General features: G+C 45.3%; 1 protein-coding gene across 1 annotated transcript in view; it reads right to left on the reverse strand.

Moving 5' to 3' along the window:
• CFAP61 (cilia and flagella associated protein 61) overlaps positions 1-14,029 on the reverse strand; it is a 449,917-nt gene that overhangs the window by 342,677 nt on the left and 93,211 nt on the right. The window contains exons 11-13 of the mRNA XM_040351184.1: positions 10,836-11,014; positions 9,230-9,269; positions 1,182-1,321 (exon numbers count right to left, since the gene is read on the reverse strand). Coding sequence (XP_040207118.1) covers positions 1,182-1,321; positions 9,230-9,269; positions 10,836-11,014 — 359 coding nt within the window. The remainder of the gene's footprint in view (positions 1-1,181; positions 1,322-9,229; positions 9,270-10,835; positions 11,015-14,029) is intronic.

Genomic DNA, 14,029 nt, shown 5'->3' on the forward strand with positions numbered 1-14,029 from the left:
GGTGGGTAGTAACAGATAACTTCAGGCACTCTCTCTCTCTCTCTGCAAAGAACCAAGTGTATTATGGCTGAACCTGTATTTAGTAGGCAGCAGGGGCAGTCTCTCTCCCTTTCTCCATCCCTCTTTCTCTCTTCCTTGATCCCTCTTGCTTTTGTTCCTTCTCTCTCCCTTCATCCCTCATTTAATCTTTCTCCATCTCTCTCTTTCCTATTCATTCTCTCTCCCTCATTCCCTCTATTTCTTTCCTTCTCTCTTTCTCCCTCCATCCTTCCTCTATCCCCCTTTCTTTATTTCTTTCTCTCTCCATCCCTTTTTCTTTCTCTCTGCCTCCCCCCATCCCTCTCTCTTCCTCCATCTCTCTTTCTTTCTTCTTTTCCTTTCTTTCTTTCAAAACGGAGCATGCGCAGTACGTTCGGCGCGGGAACGCGCCTAATTTAAATGATACACGCCCCATTTAAATTAGGCGGGCTTGCGCCGGACGGATTTACGCTACACCGCCGCAAGTTTACAGGCAAGTGCTTTGTGAATCAAGCACTTGCCCGTAAAACTTGCGGCGGTGTAAAGTAAATGCAATACGTTACGCCGCCGGAATTCTACCTGAATCTGGCCCACTAAATCCAATTTAGACAAGAGCCAATTAACCTATCAGCATGCCTTCGGAGAGCACAGTGCAGTCATCGTTCAAAACTGCTGCTATCATTTCATGAAGAATCATTACCCTTGTGTATGGGTACCTTAAGATTTGTCCTTTCTGTCTAAAACTGTCACATCTGTGACCAGTATTATTCTAGCCAGAGGTTTCCATCACTCAGTTGTAGTGACTTTAAATGATCAAAAATATATATACTCATTGATCGTCAAAGCCATGACATTGTTATGAATCAACCAAAATCTGACTGATAGTACTAGCATCCATTATTTAGGAGATTGATTCTCTTCCTACTTTCATAACACTAACCATTTAAATAAAGACCGCTCTAATATATAGGGGCCTCCAGCTGGGTGTACTGCTTTATGGATTTTATTAATTAAGTTGCCAGAAAGCTTCAGAAAATAAATGAAAGCAGCCTCACTAGACCCTGGAGCTGTGCACTGACATGAGAAGATATGGTCGCACTATATTCGCAAGACTGCGGCTTTGAAAAGACCGTCATAGATTGGAGAGCTGATTTTCCACTTACTTGATCAAGCCGGCACGGTGGAAAATATAAAGCTCCTGAGGCAAGGTGCACGTACTCAGAGGGATGGCGCGCACAAAGCTTTGCAGCAGAGGAAATTCAGGGGTCAGGTGAGGAACAGTAATGATGCAAAAGTCTTTATCCTGGAGCAATGAAACACAAATCATATTACTGGAATCCATGCATACCATCCACCTGGGAATTAACACTAATTAATTAAAATGTTTCATGCATCAGAGCTCACGGTATTAGCTTGGAATGATTTCATGCACTAGAGGTGGAACAGGCTGGCACCGGGACTTATAAATAAACAATACCATAACATTACATGAGTGACAATATTTTACCTCCATTAATTCTGAGGATAGTTTAATTGCAATGCTTGTTTTTCTCGCATATTTAACGTAATCATTACTGGGAAACAATAAAGTTAAATGAAGGTAAAATTGCAAGAAATGAAAAACTGGAGCCATCCTTCATTTCTTCTAAGAGTGGCTAAAAAATGAAGCATATTAGTGGAGGTCTTATGGGAACACCGCCATATGACTCCAGATTACATCACTTTGTTCTACAAGAAACACTTACTGCAAGGTTAGATAACGAATACAAGTTTAAAGGAACATATAGGGTGTCCTAAAATAGTATCTATACAGTAAAACCTTGGTTTGAGAGTAACTTGGTTTGAGAGTGTTTTGCAAGACAAGCAAAATGTTTTAATACATTTTGACTCGATATACAAGTGATGTCTTGATATAAGAGTAGCGTCATGTCACAACTCAGTAGAAAAGAGGAGAGGCGCCTCTAAGTGTAGAAATATGGTTACATTTAACCACTTAAGGACCGCCTCCTGCACATATACGTTGGCAGAATGGCATGGCTGGGCGCAAGCATGTACCTGTACGTCCTCTTTAAGTGCCCAGCTGTGGGTAGCGGGCGCGCGCCTGCAGCGCGCGCCTGCGACCCAGTCCTAAGCTCCGTGACCGCGTCCGCGGGACCCGATCACCGCTGGAGTCCCGCAATCGGTCCCCGAAGCTGAAGAACGAGGAGAGCTGTGTGTAAACACAGCTTCCCCGTTCTTCACTGTGGCGCTGTCATTGATCGTGTGTTCCCTGATATAGGGAAGCACGATCAATGACGTCACGCGTCCAGCCCTGCCCCCCTACAGTTAGAAACACAGATGAGGTCACACTTAACCCCTTCAGCCCCCCCTAGTGGTTAACTCCCAAACTGCAATTGTCATTTTCACAGGAAACAATGCATTTTTATAGCATTTTTTACTGTGAAAATGACAATGGTCCCAAAAATGTGTCAAAATTGTCCGATGTGTCTGCCATAATGTCGCGGTCACGAAAAAAAACGCTGATCGCCGCCATTAGTAGTAAAAAAAAAATTATTAATAAAAATGCAATAAAACTATCTCCTATTTTGTAAACACTATAAATTTTGCGCAAACCAATCGATAAACGCTTATTGCGTTTCTTTTTTTACCAAAAATAGGTAGAAGAATACGTATCGGCCTAAACTGAGGAACAAAAAGTTCTTTATATATTTTTGGGGGAAATTTATTATAGCAAAAAGGAAAAAATATAGAATTTTTACAAAATTGTCGCTCTATTTTTGTTTATAGCGCAAAAAATAAAAACCGCAGAGGTGATCAAATACCACCAAAAGAAAGCTCTATTTGTGGGAAAAAAAGGACGCCAATTTTGTTTGGGAGCCACGTCGCACGACCGCGCAATTGTCAGTTAAAGCGACGCAGTGTCGAATCGCAAAAACTGGCCGGGTCCTTTACCTGCATTTTGGTCCGGGGCTTAAGTGGTTAATGAAGGTACAACATTTAGCAAACCCACATGGTTGATGATCAAAAGAGGCACATCGAAGTATGCAGGCATCCGGGGTAAAGATGTCCACATAGACCATCCTCCTCACTGCCATTGACGTCATATCTTCCACTCTGCACTCCACGAGCGATTCAAGCCTCACTTTCAGATCGCTCTACTGCAGGGTAGTCTTTACGATCACGATTGCAAACTGACAGCGATGAGAGCTGGCGGTGCGGAGGATGGTACAGCTTTACCCTGGATGCCTGCATACTTAGATGTGCCATGTGAGTTGCTAAATGTTGTACCTCCATTAAATGTGGTAACCATATTGCTACACTTAGGCCCCTTTCACACTGGGGTGGTTTGCAGGCGTTATTGCACTAAAAATAGAGCCTGCAAACTGACCCTAAACAGCGGACTTTCACACTGTAGCGGTGCGCTAGCAGGACCGCTCCAAAAGTCCTGCTAGCAGCATATTTGGAGCAGTGAGAGGAGCGGTGTGTTTACCGCTCCTCCACTGCTCCTTCCCATTGAAAGCAATGAGAAATCGCAGCTATACCGCCGGTATTGCGCCTCTGCAGAGGCGCATTGCGGGCGGTATTAACCGCACCGCTAGCGGCCGAATACCGCCGCAATTCCGACGGTATATCGCCGCTAAAACTAGTGGCGCTATACCGCCACTGCACCGCCCACCCCAGTGTGAAAGAGGCGCCTCTCTTCTCTTTTATACTCTGTAGCTCCTGCTGGATTTTGCTTCTAATCCCCTTGTGGAGGCTTCCATTTGTGGATGGACATTTTATGGTTACACAACCTATCACATTGCTATAATGTTTTTATTTGGACTATAAACTGAAGGACTTATGAATAAATGGTTGTGGAACGAATCATTTGAGTTTCCATTATTTCTTATGGGGAAATTCGCTTTGATATACAAGTGCTTTGGATTACAAGCATGTTTCTGGAACGAATAATGCTCACAATCCAAGGTTTTACTGTATAAAACAAATATAGCTTTTATAGTTAAACTTGAACAATAGGCAAAACAGATAAATACACAGAAAAAATACATATATAAAAGCTGTAATAACTGCCAAAAAATTAGTAGTTCTGTCCATCCAGTCCTAAGATTTTCACCCAGCACAGTACTGCCTAGCAGTGGATGGGAACTGCAGTTTCACTTTCACTCTCAGGCCTCGTACACACGACCGAGTTTCTCAGCAAAAACCAGCAAGAAACTTGCTGGGATTTTTTTTTTGCCGAGGAAACCGGTCGTGTGTACATTTTTCGACGAGGATACTGTCGAGGATCCCGTCGAGTCAAAAAGAGAGCATGTCTTCTTTTTCCTCGACGGGAATGGAGAAACTTGCCTTGTCGAGTTCCTTGACAGCCCAACAAGGAACTCGACGAGGAAAACTATGTGTTTCGCCCGTCGAGTTCCTCGGTCGTGTGTACGAGGCTTCAGGTCTCCTCTCCATCCTGTGACTGGACAGTCATGCTAGTCACAGAAAAAAGAAACAGCATGTCATGGTAGTTCACCTCCTTTATCTCCGGGGACATAGGCACTTCCAGGATTTACCTCTGTGTTGTAACTGTCCAATCACTAATCTACCTGCAGCCAATGCCTCTGCTGCACCCCTGTCTGGTATTTGCTGCACCCACAGCCACGCAAATGCTGCACCTCAGCCTGGTTTCTTCTTTTCGATGGAGACTGGCTGCGCCTCAGCATCTGCTACCCTTGCATCCTCCACTGCACCTTAGCTACAACCCTGCAGCATTCACAGTCTGAACCTCTGCTGTGCTGTCTCTGTACTCACAGCTTCCAGCTGCCCTCTGCTTTGCACCTCTCTGTTGCTCCACTTATCCATTACCAGGCACCAACCCTCCTCCATGTCTGCATCTACCTGTATGGTGACTTGGGGGTAGCCAGCATTTAAGTGGTGGAACATCAGCTACCCCTAAACCAGTGGTCTCCAAAATGCGGCCACGGGCATTTTATCTGGCTCTTGGGGGGGATCATTCTCCCCCACTGTTGCTGACATAGTTCCTGGTACTGACACCAAAATTGGGGCACTATTTCTCCCACTAGCTCCAATAATGGGGCACTATTCCTCCTATTGATTCCAATGATGGGGCACTAATCTCCCATTGACACCAATGATGGGGCACTATTCTTCCCATTGATACTAATGATGGAGCACTATTACTTTTCTTCTCCCACTTGCCACAGTGCGCCCCCCTCCCTAAAGTTTGAAGGACAGTAAACTGGCCCTTTGTTTAAAAAGTTTGGAACCCCTGCTTTAGACTACACTCACAGGAAGTCATCACACAGGGAAGCAGGGTCCACATCTTGATCTATGACATAGTCAGGGCTGCTATCAGGAATTATGGGGCCCCTTACAAATACATACACAGCTTCAGGCAAAATTATAAAAAAGGGGGGTAGCCATCCGGGGCCCTGGGGACCTCTGAGCCCTTTACAAAAAAGAAATAAAAAATATATATGAATTTTTTTTTTTTATATAAAAAAAAAGGGTGGGGGGTTGCCACATGGGGCCCTGGGGACCTCTGGGCCCTTTATTAAAAAAATATATATATATAAAAAAAAATTAATTTTTTATTAAAAAAAAGGGGGGGTTGCCACCCCGGGACCTCTGGACCCTTTAATAATAAAAAAATATATATATATATATATATATATATATATATATATATATATATTTAAAAAAAAGGGGGGTTGCCATCCGGGCCCCTGGGGACCTCCGGGCCCCTTACAGGTATACTGCCTGTACTTCCCTGATGGCGGCCCTGGACATAGTAGACTACTGAACTCATCTCTTGGTCACTCTTTTCTCTCCTCCTATCAGCATAATGCTTTGCTGCAGCACAACTGATTGATTGGCTCCTTGTGTTGCTTCTCCCCCCCACTTTCTCAGCTCTGCTGTACATGGACTCCAAGAAGCTGATACCAAGTCAAATTCTGGTACTTACACTGCTTCCATTTGAAAATATATACGTATAATAAATTATTAATGCATGCAACGCTCCAATAATAATGTATTTTATATCTAAATTTAAATCTCCAGGAGTTCAGCTTTACATGCCTTTTACAGAAAAATTCCAGCCAAAACTTAATTTAGTTTGGAATGGGGAGAGAAGGGTTAGAGCCTCTGTGTCCCTACTGGGGAGATTTTACTTCACTTCTTGTCCCAAAGAAATGACAGGAAGTGACCAGACAATCATCCAATGTTTAGGGAAATCTCACATTTGAAAGCTGTCATCAGAACAGGTGACCCCACCAGAAGATATCCCCTTAATCACAGGTGTCAAACACAAGGCCTGCGGGCTAAATCCGGGCCTCCAGGCCATTTCATGTGGCCCTCGTACCTCTCCTGAGCTCCAGCCCTTCTTTGGGCCTCCTCCAGACCCTGTACTTTCTGCTTTCAAGCAATGCATTCTTCTTCTTCTTCCCAGTAGCAGCATAAGCAGGGCCGCCATCAGGGGGGTACAGGCAGTACACCTGTAAGGGGCCCGGATGGCAACCCCCTTTAATAAAAAAAAAAAAAAAAAATTTAGGGGTCCGGAGGTCCCCAGATGGCAACCCCCTTTTTTTTTTTTTTTTTTTTTATAAAAAAAAATATATATTTTTTTAATATATTTTTACTTAATTTTTTTTTAGGGGTCCGGCGGTTCCCCAGGGGCCCGGAGATTTTTTTATATTTATTTTTCTTTATTTCTTCTTTTTTTGTAAAGGGCCCCCCCGCTTCTCAATTCGCGGCAGCACTACCCCCCCCCCCCCCCCCCCGGTTCTCTGCTCCAGGGGGCCCATGCCTGAAGCTGTGTAAGGGGCCCCATAATTCCTGATGTCGGCGCTGAGCATAAGGAAAGGGGAGTGCACGGTGATGTAAAGGAAGGTAGGGGACTCAACTTATGACGTGGGGTGGCTCTTGACAACTAATGTAAGGGGGGGGGGGATGCGCCGGACATCTAATCTTACAGATACAACCGGCCCTTTTGAAGGCTATCATAATGCTGATGCAGCCCAAAATGAAATTGAGTTTGACACCCCTGCCCTAAATCTTTCTGGCCGATTAGAACCATAAAATGATGGATTTCCTTTCTCTTCCTGTCCTGGTGACAAGACATGGTGGTGAGTGGTTCTTCCCTGACACAGACAAACCCCCCAAAAAATGATGAGGTTCTAATTCTTTTCAATTCTATACAAAACGGAAAAAAAGAAGGCTGCCTTTCTACTTTACATTACATCTGTAACACAGTGTGGTGGTGGATTTACTAAAACTGGAGAGTGCAAAATCTGAACAAGCTGAGGTTTAAAGCTGATTGGTTACAATGCACAGCTACACCAGCTTGTGCACTCTATGGTTTTAGTAAATCAACCCCTTAATGTCATCTTTGCATCCCATTGAGGCTGATTAAGCACAGATCAAATTGTCGTGTCCCCAAGCCACAGCAGCCATGGAATGACAGGCCTGAAACCAGAGGTGACAAAATGCTTGTTGCTTCCCGCTTCATTTACCAGCAAACTGATGTACAGTATGCTGACTTCCCTCTGCTGTATCCGACTACAAGCAGCAACGCCAAAATAAATGGTGGGTGTTTGACACCTGGGATGGGGGGTGTGGGGTGGCAGCACATTTCAGGGTGTGGAAGTGATTGGCTTAACAAGTGTGAACAGAGCCCCAGCCAGGAGTGTGTTTAAAAGCCTATGCTTCCACCAACGTAAGCCCTACATGCAGAGATGTATTATGGCCTAGGCCGACACATCCCACCCTGTGCTCATCCCACCCTGTCCCCCTGTGCTCATACCACCCTGTCCTCATCCCACCCTGTCCCCCTGTCCTCATCCCACCCTGTCCCCCTGTCCTCATCCCACCCTGTCCTCATCCAACCCTGTCCCCCTGTGCTCATCCCACCCTGTCCCCCTGTGCTCATCCCACCCTGTCCCCCCTGTGCTCATCCCACCCTGTCCCCTTGTGCTCATCCCACCCTGTCCCCCTGTCCTCATCCCACCCTGTCCTCATCCCACCCTGTCCCCCTGTGCTCATCCCACCCTGTCCCCCTGTGCTCATCCCACCCTGTCCCCCTGTGCTCATCCCACCCTGTCCCCTTGTGCTCATCCCACCCTGTCCCCCTGTGCTCATCCCACCCTGTCCCCCTGTCCTCATCCCACCCTGTCCCTCTGTCCTCATCCCACTGCGTCCCTCTGTCCTCATCCCATTAAAATGACAGGACGGGTCTTAAAAAGGAAGGGGTGCATCATATATAAAGTAGGGGGTGCGCGAGTTTCACCAGGCCTAGGGCAGCACAAAACCTAAATACACCCATGCCTACATGTGTATCAGTGAAATGGTTAACAACTGATAATCTGCAATATATTAGGTGATAGTATGGAATGAGACTTTCACCAAACATTATCTGGTGTAGAGTCAAAACAGTCATTTAACACATACACCTAGAAGATTCACCTACAAAGAATGTTTGCTGAATATCAGATTTGCTGCTTCATAAACATTACTGTATACTGTCTCATACTGTTTCTCATACTGCTGGCCAGAAACTCATTCACAGTAGTTGTCCAGTGTTCACAGAATAAGTTGTATATGACAAAAACCCCTGATAACGTCTTGGTATGACAAAACCAGATGGGTGGAGCCTGGTCACGTGACATTGCCAGGCACGGAAGTCGGTCAATTTGTCGGTTGGAGACTTTGACACTTCTTGGGGATTGATATGCATGTTATGCTGTGCTGCTTGTGAGTAATTTAATGAGGCTTTGTTTTACCCCTCTGTGCAGCATTGTTTAAATTTGCCACTGTTGGAGAATTCAGGTCCTAAGGATTCTAGCCTATCAGGAAGCAACTCAAGATGCATCGATTGAGATTGATGCTTAATTGAGCGCTGCTGACCATTCTATTTGGGTGGTCCACAACAGGGGGTAAGGCTTGAAGTGCTGTGATACCGGTGGAGGACATCCTCATATGACCCTCTTTGTGAAAAGTGCACTTGTGGTGTGTCTACCAATCCTTGGATTTCATAATGGGATTTTGATAGACTTATTTATTGTGTGAAAGCGTTGCATGTGTACCCCTTTGTATTTGTATTATTTGTTACCAGCAAATTTGTGCTAGCCGCTTTTGCCAACATTGACTGTTTTATTACTCTGAGCGCAGGACAATTTCTCTATTCTACTAATACGTTGGATATACTTACAGGAATAAGGCTGAAAACATGACTTAAAAAGTCAATAGACCTAAAACAAAATAAAGAACAAATGAAAGTAAATTAATGTTTCAAAAAACAAAAAGGGGGACTGCATTGTACTTCATAAATATTATCACAATAAAGGAAACATTTTCTATGCATTTAAAAATCTGATGTTTTAAAGGGGTTGTTGAAACCTACTTAGCACAACTTAAAGCGGAGGTTCACCGGTACAATATACCTTTTCCCCTTAGCTTCATGCTCGTTTTGTCTAGGGGAATCGGCTATTTGTTTTAAAATATGAGCTGTACTTACGGTTTACGAGATGCATCCTCTCTGTCGCTTCCGGGTATGGGCTGCGGGACTGGGCGTTCCTATTTTGAGTCTTCCGAGAGGCTTCCGACGGTCGCATCCATCGCGTCACGATTTTCCGAAAGAAGCCGAACGTCGGTGCGCAGGCGCAGTATAGAGCCGCACCGACGTTCGGCTTCTTTCGGCTACTAGTGACGCGATGAATGCGACCGTCGGAAGCCTCTCGGAAGACTGTCAATCAAGAAGGAACGCCCGCTCCCGAAGACCCATACCCGGTAGCGACGGAGAAGATGCATCTCGTAAACGGGTAAGTACAGCTCATATTTTAAAACAAATAGCCGATTCCCCTAGACAAAACGAGCATGAAGCTAAGGGGATTGTTTAAAAAAATATATTAATGGGTGAACTCCCGCTTTAAAGCCTACTAAATCATGCTATGGGCAAGTTTAAGGCCCCTTTCACATTGAGCTGTTATACCGCATGAAAAAATCATGCCCTGCAGGCTTCAATGTGAAAGCCCGAAGGCTTTCACACTGAAGCGGTGTGGTAGCAGGACCGCTCCAAAAGTCCTGCTAGTCGCATCTTTGGAGCGGTATAGGAGCAGGGTGTTTACCGCTCCTATACCGCGCCTTCCCATTGAAATCAATGGCAAACCGCGGTAATACCGCCCGCTATGCACCTCTGCAGAGGCGCATTGCGGACGGTATTAACCCTATTTCGGCCGCTAGCGGGGGTTAATACCGCACCGCTAGCGCCCGAATATCGCGGTAAATACGACGGTATAGCGGCGCTACAAATAGCACGGCTATACCGTCACCGCGGCTCCACTGCCCAATGTGAAAGCAGCCTAATAGGACAGCCTGCATTCCCATTAGGATCCGTGTTTAACATCCCTAGATTGGAGCTGAGGGATGCCACTGAAAAGGTGCTGGAAGCCAAACACCTCAACTCACAGATGGTGACTGACGTCATTTGATGGCAATCATCTGACAAAGACAAAGCGTTGCAAAAACAATGCGTTGTCATCAAAATCAGCCTCCCTCTGCTCCTAACTGTCGAGGGGGCAAAAAGACAGTTGCTGTCCGTGTAAGGGAAACACATCTTAAAATAAAAAGAGGCCACTAAATAAGAATGTTTATAAAGAGTTTTAAAGAGGCATTTATATATATATATATATATATATATATATATATATATATATATATATATATATGGAGAGAGAGAGAGACACACACACACACACACACACAGAAAAGTACTTTTTCATATAATCAGAGGGTCAATGATCGTGCTCTAGACTTGCCTTGTTTCATGCTTCTCATCAATGCAGAAGAGCTGTATACAGAAGGCAGAGACGTCTCCTCTGTAAATGGGCCAGAAAGGCTGGCTCTGTGCTTCTGTCCTTGGTGTCTCTGGGGTCTTGCAATTCACACCTCTGATGGCATCATCTGTAGTAGATGCTCTGCTATGTGGCAGGCTTTGCTACAATAACAGACATAAAGCACAAGATTAAAAATATCCTTTTTTTTTTGTTTGTTTACTTCAGGCAAGCAGCTAAACAGACAGTTGAGATGCATATTTAACCTCATCAATACATGGCATTTTCACCCCCTTCCTGCCCAGGCCAATTTTTAGTTTTCAGCGCTGTCGCACTTTGAATGACAATTGCGCGGTCATGCAACACTGTACCCAATTTATTTATTTTCCCACAAATAAAGCTTTCCTTCGGTTCTATTTGATCACCTCTGCGGTTCTTATTTTTTGCGCTATAAACAAAAGAAGAGTGATAAGTCTGAGAAAAACACAATGGGCCAGATCCACAAAGAACTGCCTATCTTTAGGCAGGCGTAGCGTATCTCAGATACACTACGCCGCCGTAACTTAGAGCGGAGGTTCCTTATCCGGAAAGAATTTGCGCCGTAAGTTACGGCGGCGTAGTGTAAATGTGTCGGCGTAAGGGCGCGAAATTCAAATGACTAAGATGTGGGCGTGTTTTATGTTAATTCATCTTGACCCCACGTAAATGACGTTTTTTTTGAACGGCGCATGCGCCGTCCGTGGGGGTATCCCAGTCCGCATGCTCGAAATCACGTCGCAAATAGTCAATGCTTTCGACGTGAACGTAATTTACGCAAAGCCCTATTCGCAAACGTTTTACGCAAACGACGGAAAATTTGACGCTGTCCCGACGTCCATACCTAACATTGCGTACACCTCATAGAGGCAGGGGTAACGTTACGCCGAAAAAAGCCTTACGTAAACGGCGTAAAAAAAATGCGCCGGGCGGACGTACGTTTGAAAATCGGCGTATCTAGCTAATTTGCATACTCTACGCGGAAATCAAGGGAAGCGCCACCTAGCGGCCAGCGTAAATATGCACCTAAGATCCGACGGCGTACTGAGACGTACGTCAGTCGGATCTAGCCCACATTCAGGCGTATCTTGTGTTGTGGATACAAAACAAAGATACGACGGCGCATCGTAGAACTTACGCAGCGTATCAATAGATACGCCGCCGTAAGTTCTTTGTGGACCTGGCCCAATATTTTTAACTTTTTGCTATAATAAATATCCCAATTTTAAAGAAAAACATATTTTTTTCTCAGTTTAGGCCGATATGCATTGTTCTACGTATTTTTGTTAAAAAAAAAAAAAAAAAATTGCATAAGTGTATATTGATTGGTTTGCCCAAAAGTTAGTGGGCCAGATTCACGTAGCTCAGCGGATCTATAGATCCGCTCAATCTACGTGAATTAAGATCCGCTCCCGCAAGTTTAGGAGGCAAGTGGCTAATTCACAAACCACTTACCTCCAAACTTGCGACGGCGGATCCTAAATCCCCCGGCGGAATTCGAATTCCGCGGCTAGGGGAGTGTACTATTTAAATCAGGCGCGTTCCCGCGCCGATTTAAATGCGCATGCGCCGTCCGGGGAATTTCCCGGTGTGCATTGCTCCCACTGACGTCACTAGGACGTCAGTGGTTGCGACGTGAGCGGGACTTGCGACGCGCGTGTTCGTGAATCGGCGTACGCAAACGACGTAGGAAAATTCAAATTCGACGCGGGAACGCCGGCTATACTTAACATTGGCTGCGCCTGATAAAAGAAGGGGTAAGTATACGACGGAAAACCGCTACGGAAACGACGTAAGAACACTGCGACGGGTCCGCGTACGTTCGTGAATTTGCGTATCTCGCTGATTTACATATTATTTATCGTAAATCAGCGGGAACGCCCCCGGCGCCATTTTTAAATTGAAAAAAAGATCCGACAGTGTAACACATTGTAACACTGTCGGATCTAGCCCTATCTATGCGTAACTGATTCTATGAATCAGGCGCATAGATAGGACCAGTTTACGTCAGAGATACGATGGTGTATCTGTAGATACACCGTCGTATCTCTTTGTGAATCTGGCCCATAGCGTCTACAAAAAAGGGGATAGATTTATGGCATTTTTTTTTATTTTTACTAGTAATGGCGGCAATCTGAGATTTTCATCGTGACTGTGACGTTGCAGCGGACATAGAGGACACTTTTGACACTATTTTGGGACCATTTACATTTATACAGCGAACAGTGCTATAAATATGCACTAATTACTGTGCAAATGTCACCGGCAGGGACAGGGTTAACACTAGGGGGCACTGAAAGGGGTTAAATGTTTTACATAGGGAGTGATTCTAACTGTAGGGGAAGAGGACTCACAAGGGAAGGGGACTGATCGGTGTTCCTCTGTACGGGGAACACACCATTGGTCTCCTCTCACCTGACAGGATGTGGATCTCTGTGTTTACACACAGAGATCCACATCCCTGACTCTATTACAGGCAATTGCGGGTGCCCGGCGGACATCGTGGACACCAGGCAAGCGCACCGGCTCCTGAGTGATGAGGTGGGCGCTCCCCCCTCAGGAGGCCAGGAAGGGATAGGAGATCCCTCCTGCGGACGTCATTTGACAATGGGCGGGTAGGGAAGTGTTTAAAAAGCTGTTTTACCTACCAAAGTATTGGTATTTCTCACAATTTAGCCCTGCCAGGCAGCATAGCCAGATCAGAGAGCTGCCCTTTTCTATAGTACTGCCCCAACCCTAGGGCTGGACAGTAAAGATTCACCAGCAGGATGATGATGTTGTCACTCTAATCTCTCCTCCTGTCTGCAGATGGGCTCCTAGTTGTTTCCCTCTCTCTCCCTTTCAGAAGTCAGATTTACAAGGGGTTACAAAAGGCAGATACCAAGGCTTTGTTCCAAAAAGTCAATATAGCTCCTTGCACTCCTTTACAGAGATAGCTGTAAAATAGACAGTCCTCAGGAAATTACTTGCATAAAGGAATTCAGCAGTTCATGCAGCACTTGTGAGTCCTTTTTTCTGTAGTACAGGTCATTGCTAGGAAGTCTTGGTTTTGAACATGTCCTCTAAGGCCGGGTACACACGGGCAAACATGTACGATGAAAGCGGTCCGTCGGATCGTTTTCACCGTACATGCCTGCCAGAGG

This window comes from Rana temporaria, chromosome 4 (assembly GCF_905171775.1).
Source record: "Rana temporaria chromosome 4, aRanTem1.1, whole genome shotgun sequence".
NCBI lineage: Eukaryota > Metazoa > Chordata > Amphibia > Anura > Ranidae > Rana > Rana temporaria.